The 20,797-nt window shown below is 50.0% G+C and overlaps 1 protein-coding gene across 2 annotated transcripts in view; it reads left to right on the plus strand.

Moving 5' to 3' along the window:
- LOC119955649 (collagen alpha-1(XXVII) chain B-like) overlaps window positions 1–20,797 on the plus strand; it is a 605,839-nt gene that overhangs the window by 329,504 nt on the left and 255,538 nt on the right. For both annotated transcript variants that reach the window (XM_038782071.1, XM_038782070.1), the window contains exons 22-24: window positions 3,730–3,774; window positions 8,566–8,619; window positions 16,610–16,654. In XM_038782071.1, the coding sequence (XP_038637999.1) occupies window positions 3,730–3,774; window positions 8,566–8,619; window positions 16,610–16,654 (144 nt within the window). The remainder of the gene's footprint in view (window positions 1–3,729; window positions 3,775–8,565; window positions 8,620–16,609; window positions 16,655–20,797) is intronic.

Raw genomic sequence — 20,797 nt, forward strand, 5'->3', positions numbered from 1 at the left:
AGGAATGGGGTCTGTCGGTCACACTGCTCTGCGGCGAGCTGGGGTAGACCCCAGGAATGGGGTCTCCCGGCTACACTGCTCTGCGGCGAGCTGGGGTAGACCCCAGGAATGGGGTCTCCCGGCTACACTGCTCTGCGGCGAGCTGGGGTAGACCCCAGGAATGGGGTCTCCCAGCCACACTGCTCTGCGGCGAGCTGGGGTAGACCCCAGGAATGGGGTCTGTCGGCCACACTGCTCTGCGGCAAGCTGGGGTAGACCCCAGGAATGGGGTCTCCCGGCTACACTGCTCTGCGGCGAGCTGGGGTAGACCCCAGGAATGGGGTCTCCCAGCCACACTGCTCTGCGGCGAGCTGGGGTAGACCCCAGGAATGGGGTCTCCCGTCTTCTCTCAGCCACACTGCTCTGCGGCGAGCTGGGGTAGACCCCAGGAATGGGGTCTGTCGGTCACACTGCTCTGCGGCGAGCTGGGGTAGACCCCAGGAATGGGGTCTGTCGGTCACACTGCTCTGCGGCGAGCTGGGGTAGACCCCAGGAATGGGGTCTGTCGGCCACACTGCGGTGAGCTGGGGTAGACCCCAGGAATGGGTTTCTCAGCCACACTGCTCTGCGGCGAGCTGCTTTCCGAGCCCAGCGTGGCCGTTGGATTTTGCTGCAGAATCCATATCCATGGAATCCCCACAGTGCAGAAGGAAGCCATTTGGCCCATCGCATCTGAACCGGCCCTTCGAAAGAGCACTCTACCTCGGCCCACTCACCCGCCCTATCCCCATGACCTCGCGCACTGATCATGGCCAACCCATCTAACCTGCACATCTTTGGACTGTGGGTGGAAACCGGAGCACCCGGAGGAAACCCACCACACACGGGGAAAATGTGCAAACACCACACAGACAGTCAGCCGGGGCCGGAATTTAACCGGGATCCCTAGCGCTGTGAGGCAGCTGTGCTAACCACTGCGCCGCCCCGAATCAAAGTGGAGGTTTTTCTTTAATCCAGCGCAACATAGGGTTAAAACAGCCCACATCACAACTCAGGGTGACTCTGTATTGATGTCTGTCAGAGCCAACAGCTGTATCTGATGTGAGCTCGGGAATGGGATCAGAGAGTTTGCAAAAGGAAGAATAGGAAAATTAATGGAAAAACTTCCTTTTAAAATACATTTGGTTTATTCAGTACAACATCCTGCACAGATCAGAGATAAATGATTCCAGTTTGGATCAGCAGCCGTTTCAATAGATGTGAGAAAAACCACATGCAGACATTGAGTTATTTTTCAACTTTAATGTATAAAAGCAAAAAATATATTTTTCCATCGTTCATGGACTAACTGAAAGGAAAATACCAGGCTCCAAGTAAATTAGATTTAGCACAAATATAATCATTCTCTAATGTTGGTTCTGAGCAAAAAAATAAGGGTAGCATTTATATCGGGCCCTTCTTGTCCCCGTTTTCACATCGCTTCGTGGCCTCACCTCTCTCTGTTTCTTTTAAAATATATTTTTTTCTCCTCCTTTTTCACATTTTCTCCCAAATTTACACCCAACAATAAACAATAATCACTAAGGAATGCAATGTCAATCCCCATATCAATAACAACGATCCCATCCTCCCACCAAACCCCAGACATTGGCCCGCATGTTGACATAAACAAATGACAAACAGGAATCAGGAATCGCCCAGAGTCACCATTAACACATACGGTCCCCCTCCCCCCCCAACCCTCCCAGCCCCCAACCCCCCTAATGTTCGATGTGATCCAATTCTCGAAAGTGCATAATGAATAACGCCCATGAACTGTAGAACCCCTCCATCCTCCCCTCAGTTCAGATTTGACCTTTTCAAGCGTTAAGAATTCCAACAGGTCCCCCAGCCACGCCAGGGCACAGAGTGGAGAGGTTGATCTCCATCCTAACAAGATCCACCTTCGGGCGATCAACATCTGCCTCCGCGTCAATTTCCAACACCGGCTGGTCCAACACCCCGAATATGACCTCCTGGGTTTTAATTGCTCCACCATTGGCGACCTTATCCCTAAATTCCTTTTCATTGGCCTCATCCTTAAGCTCCAGAATTCCTTCCCTATTCCTCTCCGCCTCATGTTCCTGCTGTAAGACGCTCCGTAAAACCTAACTCTTTGACCAAGCTGTTCACCACCCCGCCTTAATATCTCCCTATGTGTTCAGGGTTAAATGCTGTTTGATAATCGGCCCTATGTAGCAGCTTGGGATGTTTTATTCCATGAAAGACGCTATATAAATGGACGCAGGTTTAATTTGTTGTTGGTACTCCAAGCATCTTTTTTTTATAAATGTTTTTTATTCAGTTTTCATGTTTTATATTGAACAAATTACAAATTGTTAGAGAGAGAAAAAAAAACACGCAAAAATTAACATATATACTTACAGGTGAGCATCTTCGTAGTAATAACTGTGGCCTCCCCCTCTTCGCCGGCATACATATTTTACATTCCCCAACATGTTTATTGGCATTTATTTAGTTTGGTTTTGGGCCTTAGCTAGCCATCAAACCCCCGTAACGAGCCCGTAGCCCCCCCCCCCCCCCCCCCCCCCCCCCCCCCCCCCCGCCGGCTACCTTCCCCCGACTATTCTTCCTCTTGTACGTTGGCCACAAACAGGTCCTGGAACAGTTGCATGAATGGCTCCCACGTTCTGTGGAAGCCGTCGTCCGACCCTCGGATGGCGAATTTGATTTCCTCCATTTGGAGAGAATCCGAGAGGTCGGACAGCCAGTCTGCAGCTCTGGGCGGTGCTGTTGACCGCCAGCCAAATAGGATTCTACGGCGGGCGATCAGGGAGGCAAAGGCAAGGGCGTCCACCCTCCTCCCCAGGAATAGATCTGGCTGGTCTGAAACCCCGAAGACCGCCACTATCGGGCATGGCTCCACCCTCACCCCCACCACTTTGGACATAGCCTCGAAGAAGGCTGTCCAGTACTCCACAAGTCTGGGGCAAGACCAGAACATGTGGGCGTGGTTGGCCGGGCCTCTTTGGCACCGTTCACATCTGTCCTCCACCTCCGGGAAGAACCTACTCATACGGTTACTCCAAGCATCTTAATGCCACTTTAAAAGTCGTGAGGTGATGTCTTAAATTGCAGCACGCGCACATGCACTGACATTACCAGTCTAGTTTTTTTTTTAATTTCTTTAAGAAGACAAAGAAGACTAAGGTTGGGAGAACAAGAGCCTCTATTGATGCCAGATCTGTACATAGCTGTCTCAGTGTTGTCAAACCCCACCAGCGGGATAAAATCTCACCCAAGGTCCCAAACGATCATCTACATCCGGAATCAATATGACGCAATCAAAAAATCATAGATCACGCAGACACGGGGAGGCTGTGCAGACTCCGCACAGACAGTGACCCAAGCCGGGAATCGAACCTGGGACCCTGGCGCTGTGAAGCAACCGTGCTAACCCACTGTGCTACCGTGGTGCCCATCCAACCATTGTTGGATGGCAGCTCATAAAAATTGTACAACTCAAGCAAATGAGGATGGTTGCGCCACCTAGAGGTATCAACTTGTACTCTCATCGTGCCAATCGGCAGTGACTGTGCAAATGGCAGGATGGCGAGGCTCCTCCTCTTGAAAAGATGGGCCCAGGCAACTTGCTCTATGACAAGGCTTTGACCCAAGAATGGTGAAGTGTATTCTAATGAGTAATGCATATTATTCACTTACGGATGCTTTGTATGTGGTTTATCGCAGGGCGATGAAGGACGGATAGGACCACTCGGAGATCCAGGGCCTGAGGTGTGTTTTGTTTCCCATTATTATTCATTCCTTGCAATGTTCCTCCACAGATCAAAATAAACATCTGGAACCTTAAGTAATCAGATGAATCCATAGAATGCAGAGAAGCCCTGCAGTGCAGAAAGAGGCCATTCGGCCCATCGAGTCTGCACCGACCCTTCGAAAGAGCACCCTAACTAGGCCCCCGCCCTGTTCCCATAACCCCCGCTGACCTGCACATCTTTGTCTAATTATATATCATGTATAAATATTTTTGAAGCAAAGGAGTGTACGATATTAAAGCAGATAAATTAATAATTTCAACACACGTTCACCTTAAATAGATCCTAGAATTTACAGTGCAGAAGGAGGCCATTCGGCCCATCGAGTCTGCACCTGCTGTTGGAAAGAGCACCCTACCCAAGGTCAACACCTCCACCCTATCCCAATAACCCAGTAACCCCACCCAAAACTAAGGGCAATTTTGGACACTAAGGGGCAATTTATCATGGCCAATCCACCTAACCTGCACATCTTTGGACTGTGGGAGGAAACCGGAGCACCCGGAGGAAACCCACGCAGACACAGGGAGAACGTGCAGACTCCGCACAGACAGTGACCCAAGCCGGAATCGAACCTGGGACCCTGGAGCTGTGAAGCCATTGTGCTGTCCACAATGCTACCGTGCTGCCCAAACTAGGATAACGTTTAAACTGCTAACCCCTCAGTGTTGTGGTGACGCGATTGAGGTGGGAGAACATGGATTGATGGTTGGTGATGTTCTCAGTTCTCAGTCCCCAAGGAAGGAACAAGCCGCATGTTACAGGTAACCAGGCTTAAATAAAGAAGGTGCATGTGTTTGGAGGAAACCATTGCTGAACAAGTCGAAGGGGAGTGTGTACTTGAGTAAGATGCCACAGCAGAAACATTGCACAAAACGTGGCGAGGAGACGCTGCGCTATTTATGACGGAGCGTTATTTTGCATGTTAACGGGAGAAGCTTTGGGAGATCTGTCTCGGTAGGAGGACACCGGGTAAGAGGTTGAGGTGGTGTTGGTGGGGTCTGGGGCTTTGGGGAAGTAAGATTTGGAGGGAGAAAATTTTTTGGTAAAGGAGACAATGAGCAAGCTTTTGGAGAGAAAGCTCTTGTTGAATTGCAGGAAAGCCTTTGCCGAGTGTGATTTGGAATGGGTTGCTGAACCAGGACTTATAAATCAGTGTTAAATTATTTTTGGACTGATTGTTCAGGATGATTGAGCTTGTGACCATATAACTCACTTTTGCAAAGCTAACTGGCTCTGATTGGGAAACGAAATGCAACTGAAAATAATGTACTGTCCAGTTGGGTATTGAGTAAGTGTCCAATGTGTTTGAGAAGGGGGGGGGGGGGGAACCTGAATAGGAACAGTGGCTTGCATTTCTATAGCACCCTTAATGTAGTAAATGACCCAAGGTTAATCGCAGGAGTATTATAAAACAAAGTTTGACAGTGGGCCACCAGAGGAGATATTAGGACTGGTATCGTAAAGCTTGACCAAAGAGGCTATTTTCAGTAGAAAAAACGAAGCAGAGAGTTTTCGGGGGAGAATTGCCGAGTTCAGGGGCTAGTCAGCTGAAGGTTGGACTGCTCGTGGTGGAGCGATTAGAATCGGGGAATGGTCAAGAGGCCAGGATTAGATGAGCGTAGAGATCTTGGAACTGAACCTCAATTTGGGACAGACCATAATACCAATGAAAGTGACGCCTGGACTGAGATATTTTAGGAGCCACGTGACGATCCAGTTCGTCCATTTACTCTCCTGGGCCACTGATTGGAATTGAAACTGGGATTAGAGTTGATCCATGCCCAATTTTCCATTTGAGCGAATAACCATGGAGAGCTCACGCCTAGTTTTCCACTTGAAGCGACAGACTGACGCCCGACCATCAGGCTGAAGGCAGAGGGTCGGGATTTTCCTGTCCCATTTTGTTTCCGGGCGGGTTTGGCATTGGGAGCGGAAAATCTCCCGAGAGACCCAGATCGCGTTACCCAGCGACGTAAACGCGTGACCGCGATTGTCTCAGCCATTGACTCCCCGCCAGGGAGCAGCCAGTGGGCAGAGCGTCCGGAGCAGCACAGGTGGCTCAGCAGCGTCTTACAGCACCAGGTTAAAGTCCAACAGGTTTGTTTGGAATCACTAGCTTTCGGAGCGTAGCTCCTTCCTCGGGTGAGTCCCTTCATCACTAACCTGTGGAAGGAGCTGCGCTCCGAAAGCTAGAGATTCCAAACAAACCTGTTGGACTTTAACCTGATGCTGTAGGAATTCTTACTGTGCCCACCCCAGTCCAACGCTGGCATCTCCACATCATCGCTCAGGGGTAGGGGGGGGGGGGGTTGGGCAGTGATGGGAGTGTGGGGGTGGGGGCGGGTCCCGGTGAGCGTTTATACACCGGAGTGGCTTTTAAAAATGGCGCCTCGATCTTTAAAAGACTCAGGTTTCTGGTGGGGCAGCATCCGCCGCCGTGATGTCGGGGGACCTGCCCCTTTCATGAATGTTTTGCATTGCCAACGATACGGTGGAGATAGCTGCTGTTGGTGCCGACGACTTCAACGCCACTCTTCCTGCCCACTGCCGCACTCCGCCGAAATGCAGGTGAAACTCCGCCATCGGCGTCAATCCTTTTGGGCTGAGTGAAGGGAGCAGCCTTCCCGCTGAGAAATAATAATAATCTTTATTGTCACAAGGAGGCTTACATTAACACTGCAATGAAGTTACTGTGAAAAGCCCCTAGTCGCCACATTCCGGCGCCTGTTCGGGTACACAGAGGGAGAATTCAGAATGTCCAATTCACCTAACAAGCACGTCTTTCTGGACTTGTGGGAGGAAACCGGAGCGCCCGGAGGAAACCCACGCAGACACGGGGAGAACGTGCAGACTCCGCACAGACAGTGACCCAAGCCGGGAATCGAACCTGGGACCCTGGCACTGTGCTAACCACTGTGCTACCGTGCCGCCCGTGCCATAAATGAATATTCTTTGATGTTCGACACCCAACATCAGCATAACAGTTTGGGCAGCACGGTGAGATTCATAGGAAAGCTCCTCCTGTGCTGCTCTCGATAGGACTTTGGCAGAACTCAGAACAACACCCTCTACTGTGTGAACTTTCCCATTTCCCACATCAACCATTCTTGTGCTGTGTCCCTGTGCCAGTTTGTGTTGAACTTTGGCCAGTTTTGGGGAGCGAAGCCTGTGCTTGCTAACATCTGGCTTGAGGCTGAACAGATTTATTTCACAGAGGACCTGCAGAGTAATAAGAGCGAAAGGACTTTCATCCCAGCATTGTGGACGGCATTCAAACCCCTGGGCAGGATTTCCCAGACGCTGGGGTTTCCCGTCTCCCCACCCGGCTGCTCCACAGCCACTTAATGTTTGGCGGGGACGGTGAATTAGCTCAGGGAGGGACTTCTGAGCCCATTTGCGGTGATTGGCCGGCAGCTGCGGAGTCCCAGCAGCGCCAGGTTTGAGCGGTGGCCACTGGTGGGACTGCAGCCAATCTCCAAACAAGAGAAGCCAATAGAGGTTGGACTGAAGACTGAAAGTAGGTGTTGGTGGGGCCTAGCTGGCAGGCCTCAGCGAGGGGAATGAGGGGTTTGGCAAGCTGGTTAAAGGGGTTAAGACCATTTTTATGGGGGGGGGTGCCCATCTCCTGGGGGGTGCCCATCTCCTGCCTGACACCAGCCATCACTGCTAACATTTACTGATCACAGTTGTGTTGACATTGGATGCCTACAATTTGCCTGCAAATCACTCGACTAGAAAGCATTGAAAAAAATAATTAGCCAGGCTTCCCAATTCTGATCGCCGACGGTAAAGTTGATGTGTGTGAATGCCGCAGTTTCTGCCACGAGGGTAACTGAAGCATTTCTACCAAGTTTTCTGCCCATCAGCGATGTGCCTCAGTAACTCAAAATGGGTCCTGGAACCTTATTATCTACCACGTCCTAAATCTGCTTAGTTTTGTTCTATGACAGCCAATTTAAAAAAATATGTTTTGCGAAATATTGTGCTATTTTGGAATGTGTATAATTTAGATAAGCTGAGGAAAGGTTAATAGAGACAACTTGTCTGGGAGAGTTGAGAGATAAAAGAGGTAAAGGTGCTGAATGCATACATTGGTAATAAGAGGTCGTAGTGAAGTGGATTCAAAAGAACATTAGTTAGGATTTTTAAACATTTGCATTAGGAGATAGATAGGGACTTGGCTTTTCAGCCAAGTCTCAGCCTAAACTGCTCAATCTTTCTTCATAAAATAAATCCCTCATCTCTGGAATCAATCCAGTGAACCTCCTCTGAACTGGCTCGAATGCAACTACATCCCTCCTCAAATAAGGGGACTAATACTGTGCACGATACTCCAGGTGCGATCTCACCAACGCCTTGTACAGTTGCAGCAACACTTCTCTACCTTTATACCCTATCCCTTTAGCTATAAAGGCCAACATTTTAATGACGAGTAATGAACATTTGCAACTTACAAAGATTTCAGGCACGATTCAGCCACCACGATGTGCCCAGCGCAGACCTGGGTGCTACGGGAGAATCACGGGCAAGGCTCAAATCAGGCTTCACACCGGAAGCCGAGCTCATCGCAAATCACCTGACCCGCGGAGCCCAGCACGATCTGGATCACGCCCCCGTTCTGTGCCGGACACAACACGGTGCCTGCATCGCGCCTGCTATTTCCTACTCTTCTGAATGGGTTTTGGAATTAATTTGTTCGTTCCAACATGTGGAATTAATTTTGTTCCATTTCTATGTATCATTCCAGGGACGTCCTGGGAGGAAAGGATTTCCAGGAAAACCAGGACCTGATGGTCCTAAGGTAAGCGTTAGGTAGATGTAACAATCTGGATTGGATTTTGGATGCTTCAGGTACATTTAACTCCAGTTACAGCGAAATAGTAAAATGCTAAATCTGCATGTCACAATTTGTTTCCTCAAACGAGCGATGTTCACATCTGTCCAAAGATCACTGTAAAGCTTTGTCAAGGTACCGATCTGACTTCCGAAACTAGACATAGTCATTGTGTGACAGCAAGAGGCTATTTGACTCATCAATTCATGCTGGCTCCCAGTGACCCTGAACATTTAGTTCCCTCCAATCCCCTTCCAATTTTGTTTTGGAATCATTTGTCATCTTTGCTTCCACCACCCTTAGGAGGGAGTGAGTTCCAGGCCATGACCACTCGCTGTGTAAGGATGCTCTTCCTCACATCCGCCCTGCACCTCTTGCCCAAAATCCGTGTCCCCCAGTCTGTGGGCGGGATTTCACTAAATGAGAACAAAGTTGCATCGTGAGCGTGCTCAGCTGCGTGTTTCCTAGTGCTCGCAGCGGCAAGAAACACAACGCGATCAAACGTCACTCGGATTGGATAGGGTACCTCAGCGGGTAACGTGCAGCCCCGTTTGTGCACTAAGGTGCTTTACTCGGCAGAACCCCTCAGGAGCAAGCGATCCGGACGCCATTTTTAACTTGTGTCCTGATCCCGACCCCCCCCCCCCCCCCCCCCTCCTCCAAGCCCCAATTCACTATGGGAGGGTCTCCCCACTCCCACACAGGGCACCCCTGGCTCGATCACCACTGCGCAAAAAGTACCAACCTGGCACCTTGGCAGTGCCACCTGGGCAGTGCCAGGCTGCCACCCTCCCCAAAGGGCGTGCACCTGGGCACCAGGTGGCACTGCCAGGGTGTCAGGTTGCCACTATCAGGGTGGCACCAGCAGTGCCAGAGTGCCACCCTCCCCAAAGGGCAGGCACCTGGGCACCAGGTGGCACTGCCAGGGTGTCAGGTTGCCACTATCAGGGTGGCACTAGCAGTGCCAGGCTGCCACCCTACCCAAAGGGCATGCACCAGGTGGCACTGCCAGGGTGTCAGGTTGCCACTATCAGGGTGGCACCAGCAATACCAGGCTGCCACCCTACCCAAAGGGCATGCACCTGGGAGCCTCTGATCCCCTGGGAAACCCCCACGGGTGCTGTTCCGTCTGGTCCCCGTTTGTGGAGACCAGTACTGAACCGCGCTCGCCCGAGGTCTCCATGGCGAAAGGAGGTGGATCCCACACCTTGGGAAACTACACAGTAAAGTGGGACTAGCCTCCTCGCTTTAATCTGCCGATTTGCCTGAAAGTGATGCTGCCCACAGTGGGCAGGATTTACATTGCAGCTACTCGCGAGACGGCGTTAGATCTTGCAAGGCGCTGTGTCCGGGGTTGATCCCGGGAGCAGGGTATCTATCAGCCACGCTGCGCCGCGGCAGCGAGCTGCTTTACAGGTGCAGCGATCACGCCATTTGTAGCAGAAAATAATGTGAACATTTTCTCCCCGTCTACTTTATTTGAACTTCTCATAATCCGGCACATCATCTATCAAGTCTCCCCTTGATTTCCTTTTCTACAAAGAGAACACGCCCAGCTTCTCTAATCTAACCTTGTAGCTAAGTTCCCTTATCCGTGGAACTCTTCTGGTAAAATTCTCAGGGGCCCTCACATCCTTCCTGAAGTACGGTGATCAGAACTGGACGCAATACCCTAGTGGTGGTCGAACTAGTGCGTTACAAGTTTCATCAAAGCCTCCATGGATTTGTAGCCGATACCTTTACAAATAAAGCTCAGGAACCCACATGCTTTGCTCGCTATTATCCTGTCACCTTCAAATTTGATGGTCTTGGACCCCCCCCCCCCCCCCCCCCCCCCCCCCCAGGTCTGTCTGTCCGTGCACACGCTTTTGCATTTTGTCACTGTTGTCTAGTGACCCATGCAAGAAGTACTGAATGCAACTTGTACATCCTGCGGCAGACAACTGGTACAGAGATCGGGGAATTGGGATGAAAATCCAACCCTTTCCTCAAACTTCTGAAGTGAGCCTGGATTTGGTTTAAGCAGAGCTGGATCAGATTGGGCCACGGGGAACCAGCGCTGCCTGGGTGTTCACTGTTCCCTGGCGGAGGTTAAAGTGAATGTAAAGCAGCAAGTGTTGAACTCGCTTTAATTAAACATTGGTTTCCTGTCAAAGCTCGGATGATGCCCTGGAACTGTGGTGGGCATCCAGGGTGGAGTTAGAATCTAACCAGCTGGCAGACAATTGCATCGCGCTTGCCCACCACCCAGCTCTCAAATCACGTTTTGCAATCAGGCCCTTGTCTTAGTCACGCAGCCCAATTTGCTTATTTAAAAGCACTAGAAACGCGCAGAAGGCTCCATGAGGGTGGCAAAAAGAAACGATGAGGCATTATGGGCCACTACCCAATGGAGTTAGCAAGCTTGTCTGAGCAAAGCAATTTCATGCATTTTTGAGCATTACATGTTCTGTGAACTGGAACCAACTTTAGCTTTATTCTTTTGCTACACCCATTCCCTGTGCAGTAATGTGTGTTCAATCTTTCGACAGTTATGCACTTAACACTCCTCCAAACCTGTAATCAGACTGACCATTAAATTTGCAGCTGCGAATCAGAGCCCCGTATAATCATTTCAGTGTGGAACACGCAATTTAATCGGCAGAAAGTGGGCTGAATTTTCAACTTTGGTGATGGGAAACAGGGGCTGAGAGTGATTCCTGGTCCCAGGCCCACCCCTTGTTGGCAGGGGAGGGGGGGGGGGAGCAGTCGCTTACCGGGGTTGTTATGGCGATGGGTTCCCTGCTCAATTTAGGGCAGTGGGCGGTCTCTGAAAGCTGCAGGGCCAATCAGAGACCTTCCAGTTTGAGAGGAGCTGTACAAGGTAAGTAAATGAGAGGGCACTTCAAAACTTCTGCAGAAACTTCTTCATCATCCATTTAATTTAAAAGTAGAGAAAGCTGCTCACCCCATGCTGTTGAGGGGACGGGGTGAGAATCCCTCTATGAGGTAGCCTTTGGCTGCATTCACTCCCTGGCAGGTGGGGAGGGGAGGGAGGGCAGAGGCAGTAGGCCAGAAGAATGCTGGACCCGCTGACCTGCTGCTGGGTACCTGCCTCGAAGCAGTTAAGCCACCCCCATGGATAGAGTGGGCGTGGAGAGGATGTTTCCACTTGTAGGAAAAACTAGAACCGGAGGACACAATCTCAGACTAAAGGGACGATCCTTTAAAACAGAGATGAGGAGGGATTTCTTCAGCCAGAGGGTGTTGAATCTGCGGAACTCTTTGCCGCAGAAGGTTGTGGAGGCCAATTCACTGGGTGTCTTTAAGACAGAGATAGACAGTGATGCACCATCAATTGGACTCGAGTCGTAGTGAAGTTCCAAACAACAGGCTTTAATACACTAGAGTGAGCCCGGCAGTGGTCATACAGAGAAAGGCCGACTGCCAGCCAACACGAGCTCTTATACCCCGCCTTGTAGGTGGAGCTACCGACCTCTCAGCCAAGCGGCGGGGAGTCACATGACCAGCCACAACCAATTGGCAGAGAGGCACATGACTTGCCTGGGCCAATGGGCAGCGAGGCTGCTGTACCAATGGCCGCTTGGTTCTCCGGTAATAGGATCTCTCTAGCCATACTACCACAGACAGGTTCTTGATTAATAAGGAGATCATGGGTTATGGGGAGAAGGCAGGAGAACGGGGATGAGAAAAATATCAGCCATGATTGAATGGCAGAGCAGACTCGATGGGCCGAGTGGCCTAATTTTGCTCCTATGGACTTATTATGCTCTTATGAAACTAGAAAATCCCATTCGGCCTCCTTCCTCAACGTTACCTTTAAGGAGGCCCTTGCTGAGCCTGTGTCGGTCCGCCTGGCAGCTTGTGAGGCCGCTGATCTGGAACCCGACTTGACCACAGTGGCTGACACCGCAAACGGAGTGGGACAAACAGCTGCCCGGCCAGCCTCTGTTCCTGACCTTGGAAACCCTGCCCCACTGAGAATTCCATAGTGAGGGAATTTCCCGCACAGGGTAAACTGGAACCTGTCGAGGGAGGGTGGTCATCATTTTCTCGACCTTTAACCCTGCAGCTGACCCGTTTCCCGAGAGGTTGCCTGAGCAACGCTAAACTCTGGTCGCCATGGAGCTTTGCTCGGAGCTCCCTTTGACTTGCTTTGTGCTTGGTGTTGACGCGAGGGAGGGTGAGGTTGTCCGGAGGGTGAGGTCTCACGAGCAGAGGTTCGAGATGAGGACCTCAGTGGAGTGGGATTCAAACAAATGGTGAAAGTGTGGGTTACAGCCCATGGGTGGGTCGCAGGCGTGTGTTGGGAGGGTGGCAGAGCGATTGGTCGCGGCATTTCCATGGTGTTCCCAATTGCGGAAGAAACGGCCAATGGCCGCTTACCTGCTTCTACATTGAAAATGGCCGTCGCTGCTGCCTTTTCACCGAAAATAAATGAGACAGTGTGGAGGCTTCCGGCCAGAAGTGGCAGCAGGGAGCAGGTCACGTGTCCTGCACGTATGCCTGACATCAAGCATCCTCTATGTACGTGCTTTTGCCGCCAAATTACAGAGGAGAGCTTCTTCTAGCTGCTGGAAAGCAAAGCAAGTGGACCGTTTTCTTAAAAGTAAGAGTCGGCCAGAGACTCAAATAGGCAGTAAACGTACTGGACAGGATTTCACAACAGAATCTGCTGGAGAGAGCTGCGCAGGAGAGTCCAGGGCAGGACAGAGCAGTGCTAGTGTTAGCACTGTGCAGAGCTCCACGGCCTCCGGTTCACAGCCTACAAAGAAGAAACTTAACTCGGGAACAAAGCAAAGTAAAGATAATATCTTGAGGTATGTGCCAATGCAAATAACGATGTAAAGCCCGTGTCAAATGCAGGGGAGTACTGGCAAATGAGAGGAGAAGTTTCAGATTTTGAAAGTGGTGGGTAAAAAATTCCTTTGAGGTTGAGGCCCCAGAGTCAGTTATTAACTTACAGCTGACACCAAATGAAAAGACTACACTGCTGTAGCTGACCTGTGATCGCACATTAAAAACACACCGAAGTCCCATGGGGCTGTCAGCATTCTGGTGTAGCACCTCCCAGAAGTATCCAGTGCTGAGTAAAACAAGCATTCTGTTGCTATTGCCCTTGACAATGACCTACATGTGCGAGGTTGGACTTTCCGTTTCCATAAAGATGAAGACGGCACAAAGGAACTGGCTGAAGTCTACACATGGTATGTGTATTGTCCTCTGCTCCTTTGAACTTGATTCAAGTGAGACCGTGAAGGCCAAGCAGGCTCCCCTTTCACATTGCAGTTAAGCGAACATGGCCTGGGTCACGAAGGTCGGCCGGCGTGGGTCCCGTAGGTTGGACTGTTGGCACAAGTGTGTCCTGAGAAAAAACGTTTGAAAAACCTATTACATGCTTGAAGCATTAGTCAAAATCCTGCTGTCGCCGTGGAGAAACATTATGGACTCTGACAGCAACTTGGCACAGGGTTTTATGCAGAGCTTGGAGCCATGCATTCCAGGGTGGGTCACTCATCTCTTGTGGACCCAAACATGGGGCAAGATCAGGGTGGGCGATATCTCAGCTTCCACTGCAGCAGAAGCCACCCAGGCTCTGAATGCTGCACTGGCAGCACGGACTGACGTTGTGTAATCTCAGCAGGCTGCCGCCATGGCTGTGGTGGTCCGAGGGGCTTGAGGATATCAGAGAAATCCAGCAATCTGTCCTCCGCGCATTTCTGAGGCGCCAGGGGAGCGGCTGTGGCTTTGTGGGGCTCGTCCTCTTTCAGGATCATTCATTCCCCCGTCTCTGTCAATCCACCATTTTGTGGTGGCTTTTATTGTCACCTTGTAGCTCGGTGACGCTGTGATAGTCAGTGAGGGGTGGAAAGCAAGGTGAGTAGAATGCTGGTTTGGGGTTGCATTTGCTAGAAGCGTGGTCTGACCCGTTGGCCCATTCCAAGAGGATACGGCGCTCCCCTTCTATCTCCCTCCTCAGCTGCTCACCGTATCCATGGTGGCAAGGGTCATGCCCTCGTGATGGCGAAATGGGCCATGGTGCAGCGACCATAATAAATCGTGCCGCACATTCCGGTAGATTCTGCAGGGCTACTTGCGAGTGGTGCAGGATGCAGAGCCCTCGCCCTATAGCAGCCTGACTCTCCTTGTGTGCATGCTGGCCGCACTTTGTGCCAAGCGGTCAGTGCATAGCTCTGGTCACCCTGCAGCCACCCTCAGATTTATCGTGGTGACTCAAGCACTGAGGGTTCAACGGATTGGCTCAGAATGAAAGCGTCACGACTGTTGCCAGGATTTTGGGCATTGACCTGCATGATGTGGTCGTACGCCAGCTGCATGCTCAGTGGGTGGAATCCATCGCATTTAGATGTGGCACCGACAAAGCCATGTGGGTGCAGTCCATGGCATCGGAATGCCTGATATACTGGCAAAACCATGTGCACACTTCACCTGCTTTTCTCTGCTCAGAGAGAAAACAATGTCCTGACATGAACAGCAATCGGCTCCCCCCATTCTGGAGCAGTGGATGGTGAACTTGGAGTTGTCGGAGATATCTCCTGCTCCAGTCGGGAAGGATCCTTACACAAAGACATTCAGTCACCTCCACAGCCATTGGCAGCGCCATCCTTCCCCTGCTTTGATCCTGCAAAGTTCCACAAACATTTACTTAGTAAAAACAAAGTTAACGCAATTGTAAAAACAATAAATCAAAGTCTCTCTAAATGTCAGAAAGACCAAGGAACTGATCATTGACTTCAGGAAGCGCAGCACGATACACACTCCCATCTGCATCAATGGCTCCAAAGTGGAGATGGTCGATAGCTTTAAGTTCCTGAGGGGTCACCATCACCAACAGTCTGTCCTGGTCCACTCACGATGATGCAACAGTCAAGAAAGCCCAACTACGTCTCTACTTCCTACGGAAGCTAAAGAAATTTGGCATGTATGCATCAACTCTCTCAAACTTCTGCAGATGTGCGATAGAGAGCATTCTATCCGGCTGCATCACAGCTCGGTATGGCAACTGCTCGGCCCAAGATCGCAAGAAACTGCAGAGTGCAGTGAACGCAGCCCAACGCATCACACAAGCTTGCCACCCTCCCATTGATTCTGTCTACACCTCCCACTGCCTCAGGAAGGCAGACAGCATTGTCAGAGACCCCTCCCACCCAGGCATTGCCTTCTTCCAGACCCTTCCATCAGGCAGAAGGTACAGAAGTCTGAAGACCCGCACATCCAGACATAGGAACAGCTTCTTCCCCACAGCTACCAGACTCCTCAACGACTCCCCCTCGGACTGATCTGTTCCCTGTAAGAACACTATTCACGACGCCCTATGCTGCTCTTGCTTATGTATTTGCTTTGTTTGGCCCCTTGTTCCGCACTGTAACCAATCTCTGTTTGTCGATGTACCATTTGTCAATGTTCTCTGTTGATTATTCTTCTTGTCTATTATGTACGTTCCCTCAGCCACAGAAAAATACTTTTCACTGTACTTCGGTACATGTGACAATAAGTCACATCAAATCAAAATCAACACCCACTACTGCTCCTTTCTTAATGGACGGACAAGAAATCCTCCCTGAAGACTGTCGGTGATCTGTCTGTGTGGAGTTTGCACTTTCTCCCCGTGTTTGCGTGGCTTCGCCCCCATAACCCAAAGATGTGCAGGGTAGGTGGATTGACCACGCTAAATTGCCCTTTAATTGGAAAATAAAAATGAATTGGGCACTCTAAATTTATTTTTTTTAAACTCTAGAAAAGATTTATTCAGCCCCCTCCCCCTCCCCTTGACTCTGTGTCTTCCTATCTATAGATTGCAAAGGAACAGATTTTCCCCTGCTACAGAAAGCCTGGGGAAATTAAACAACGTTTGGAAAGAACTTTCAAGCTCTCGAAAGATGCTTTTACTCTGAAAATGCACATGCTGAGATTCTCTTTGTTCTCTTAACCCTAGGGTGAACCTGGCGAGTCTGGGAAGGTGGGGAAGGTCGGGGAACAGGTAGGTGCCGTCTCATTCTCATCGCAGAAGCAGAATTGTTTTATACCGTGCTGATCGCTGGTTAATCTGTAGCGAGCTTGGACCTGAAAGTTAACCATTTTGACCTGATTGGAAATTAACTTTTATCAGTCTCAGTACATGGAACATGGTTAAATTGCAGTGAAGTGGCAACATTTAAATGCCCTGACCAGTGAAAATACAGACTGTTGGGGGATATTTCAAATAGGGGTTGAGTAGTATGCTTGAACTACAAGTCCATTCTAATGAGACAGACAGGTACATGGTTTGGTACATTGGAATACTCTGAAAATTACAGTTCAATTCAGAGTCAACGTTACGGCATAGTTGGTTAAATTGGCCGTTGTTAGTCAAGCTCAGTAGAATGTCTTATTTCCAGATCAACTTGCGTCTGATAAGTTTTCACAAGCATCCTAATCGTTATGCGCCTTTTGTTTGTTTTTTCACTGTCGTATTTCTTTAAACAAGTTTATGAAATATATTTCAGAGGTAACCAGCAGAATAGGACTGCAACCAATGATGACATAGAAACAGAGAAAATAGAAGCAGGAGGAGGCCATTTGGCCCTTCGAGCCTGCTCCGCCACTCATTATGATCCTGGCTGATCATCAAGTTCGATACCCTAATCCCCCCCCATATCCTGTGACCCCCTTTAGCCCCAAGAGCTGTATCTAATTCCTTCCTGAAATTACACAATGTTTTGGCCTCAACTATTTTCTGTGGTAGTGAATTCCACAGATTCCCCGCTCTCTGGGTGAAGAAATTACTCCTCACCTCAGTCCTAAAAGGCCTTATCCACAACAATGACCCCTGGTTCTGGACTCTCCCATCGGGAACATTCTTTCTGAATCTACTCTGTTAGAATTTTATAAGTTTCTATGAGACCGGCTCTCACTCTTCTAAACCCCAATGAATATAATCCTAACCGACTTAGTCTCTCCTCATATGACAGTCCGGCCATCCCAGGAATCAGTCTGGTAAACCTTCGCTGCACTCTCTCCATAGCAAGAACATCCTTCCTCAGATAAGGACGCCAAAACTGCGCACAATACTCCAGATGTGGCCGCACCAACGCCACGTACAATTTCAGTAAAACATCCCTATTCCTATACTCAAATCCTCTGGCTATGAATTGTAAGCTGAGTTATTCTGTGGGTATGTTGCTGTAACACGTGGGTGTATTAACGTGCGTCAGCATAGCAAGGAGATGCACTTTGCAAAGGAGAGATTCAATTCCCTCTTCAATTATTTATTTTTCTTTACGTTTTAGAGTGTCCAATTGATTTTTTTCCAATTTAGGGGCAATTTAGCGTGACCAATCCACCTACCCAACACATCTTTGGGTTGTGGGGGCATAACCCACGCAAACACGGGGAGAATGTGCAAACTCCACACGGACGGTGACCCAGAGCCGGGATCAAACCTGGGACCTCGGCACCGTGAGGCAGCAGTGCTAACCACTGTGCCACCATGCCGCCCCATCCCTATTCAATTATAATGTTTTTATTTCATTCATTCATCGGATGATGGTGTCGCTGGCTGGGTTAGCATTTATTGCCCATCCCTAATTGCCCTTGAGCTGAGCGTCTCGCTCGGCCATTTCAGAGGCTACTTAAGAGTCAATCGCATCGCTGTGGGCCTGGAGTCACATGTAGGCCAGACCAGGTAAGGGCGGCAGATTTCCTTCCCTAAAATGCATGAGTGATCCAGATGGGTTTTTATGACAATCGGCAATGGTTTCATGGTCATCATTAGACTTTTAATTCCAGATTTCTATTTATTGAAATCAATTTCCACCATCTGCCCCGGTCGAATTCGAACATTGCCCTGGTTCATAGAATTATCATAGAATTTACAGTGCAGAAGGAGGCCATTCGGCCCATCGAGTCTGCACCGGCTCTTGGAAAGAGCACCCTACCCAAGGTCAACACCGCCACCTTATCCCCATAACCCAGTAACCCCACCCAACACTAAGGGCAATTTATCACGGCCAATCCACCTAACCTGCACATCTTTGGACTGTGGGAGGAAATCGGAGCACCCGGAGGAAACCCACGCAGACACGGGGAGAACATGCAGACTCCACACAGACAGTGACCCAAGCCAGAATCGAACCTGGGACCCTGGAGCTGTGAAGCAATTGTGCTATCCACAATGCTACCGTGCTGCCCTGGTTCTCGGGGTTACTAGTCCAGTGAAAACACCATTACGTCACCGCGTCCCACCTCCCCTACAAGTGATCCTACATTGGCAAATAGCGGGAAACCATTGGCCTGCTCACTGTCTAAACCACATACTTTTGGTAGCTTGAGTTTCTCAGCTGAAGTGTGACAGGACAACCTCACCAACTAAAGCTCGGATCTGTAAAATTACTATAACATTTGAGGAACAACAATCGTGGTTCAAGCATTTAAAGAAGAAATGAAATGAAATGAAAATCGCTTATTGTCACGAGTAGGCTTCAATGAAGTTACTGTGAAAAGCCCCTAGTCGCCACATTCCGACGCCTGTCCGGGGAGGCTGGTACGGGAATCGAACCGTGCTGCTGGCCTGCTTGGTCTGCTTTAAAAGTCAGCGATTTAGCCCAGTGAGCTAAACCAGCCCCTGGATAGGGCGGCACGGTGGGGCAGTGGTTAACTCTTCTGCCTTACGCCGCCGAAGATCCGGGGTCGATCCCGGCCCCGGGTCCCTGTCTGAGTGGAGTTTGCACATTCTCCCCGTGTCTGCGTGGGTCTCACCCACACAACCCAAAAAGAAAAGCCGGGTAGGTGGATTGGCCACGTTAAATTGCCCCTTAATTTGGAAAAAATAGAATTGGATACTCTTAAATTTATATTTAAAAAAAGAAGAATGGATAATTTCTGAATCGGTGTTGAGTCGGCAATTTCGGCTGCCCAGAGGTCTGAAATACAGGAGAATGGTCCAGTCTGGTGACGCACTGGGATGTAAACAATAGGTTGTTTCCTTGTTTCTAAGGAAAAAGCAATTGCAGGGGTATATAGGAGTAAAAGGGGTGGGACTAACTGAGTTCCTCTATGAAACAGCCAGCACAGACGCAATGGACCAAGTCACCTCTTTTTATTCATTCAAGGGGTGTGGGTACTGCTGGCTGGGCCTAGCATTTACTGCTCATCCCTCGCTGCTCCCGGGAAGGTGTCAATGAGCCGACGCCTTGAACCGCTGCAGCCAAGTGGCGTAGGTACACCCCCAGTGCTGTTAGGGAGGGAGTTCCAGGATTTTGATCCCGAGAAAGTGAAGGAACGGCCGATTCCAGATCAGGATGGGCAGTGACCTGGAGGGGAACTTCCAGGTGTTGGCGCTCCCAGGTATCCGCTGCCCTTGTCCTTTTAGGTGGCAGTGGTCACGGGTTTGGAAGGTGCTTTCAAAGGGGTCTTGGCGAGTTGCTGCGGTGCATCTTGTAGGTGGTACACACGGCTGCCACTGTTCCTCTGTGGTGGAGAGAGTGAATGTTGAAGGTGGTGGATGGGCTGCCAATCAAGCGGGGCTGCTTTGTCCTGGATGGTGTCAAGCTTCTTGAGTGTTGTTGGAGCTGCGCTCATCCAGGCTAGTGGAGAGTATTCCACCACACTCCTGACTTGTGCCTTGCAGATGTTGGACAGACGAATGGAAAATGATGCGGCTGAGATTTGGGAGTCCAGGAGGAATTTCAGTTCTGATCCAATGGGCTGTTGCCGTCCCAACTGAATTACCATTGAAATGGGCAACAACACGGAAGAAATTCTTGTGTTCCAGAATTCTGAATCCTCTAAAGAGAAACATCTGTGCAGTGTCAGTACTCGGGAAGTAAAGGGAATGATTTTCCTGTGCGCTTTCACGAGTAATATTCTCCGGAACCCCAGCAGTCCTCATTTCCCGGGTGAACATAAGAACATAAGAACTAGGAGCAGGAGTCGGCCATCTGGCCCCTCGAGCCTGCTCCGCCATTCAATGAGATCATGGCTGATCTTTTGTGGACTCAGCTCCACTTTCCGGCCCGAACACCATAACCCTTAATCCCTTACGAAGGGCAAGGGCTGTCCGTTCTTGCTTCTAAAAAAAAAACCCGTGCAGTAAAGTGAGGATGAATGTCCTATTGATTAGCAGAGTTAACGATGTGTGAATAAC

This window comes from Scyliorhinus canicula, chromosome 21, assembly GCF_902713615.1.
Source record: "Scyliorhinus canicula chromosome 21, sScyCan1.1, whole genome shotgun sequence".
Lineage (NCBI taxonomy): Eukaryota > Metazoa > Chordata > Chondrichthyes > Carcharhiniformes > Scyliorhinidae > Scyliorhinus > Scyliorhinus canicula.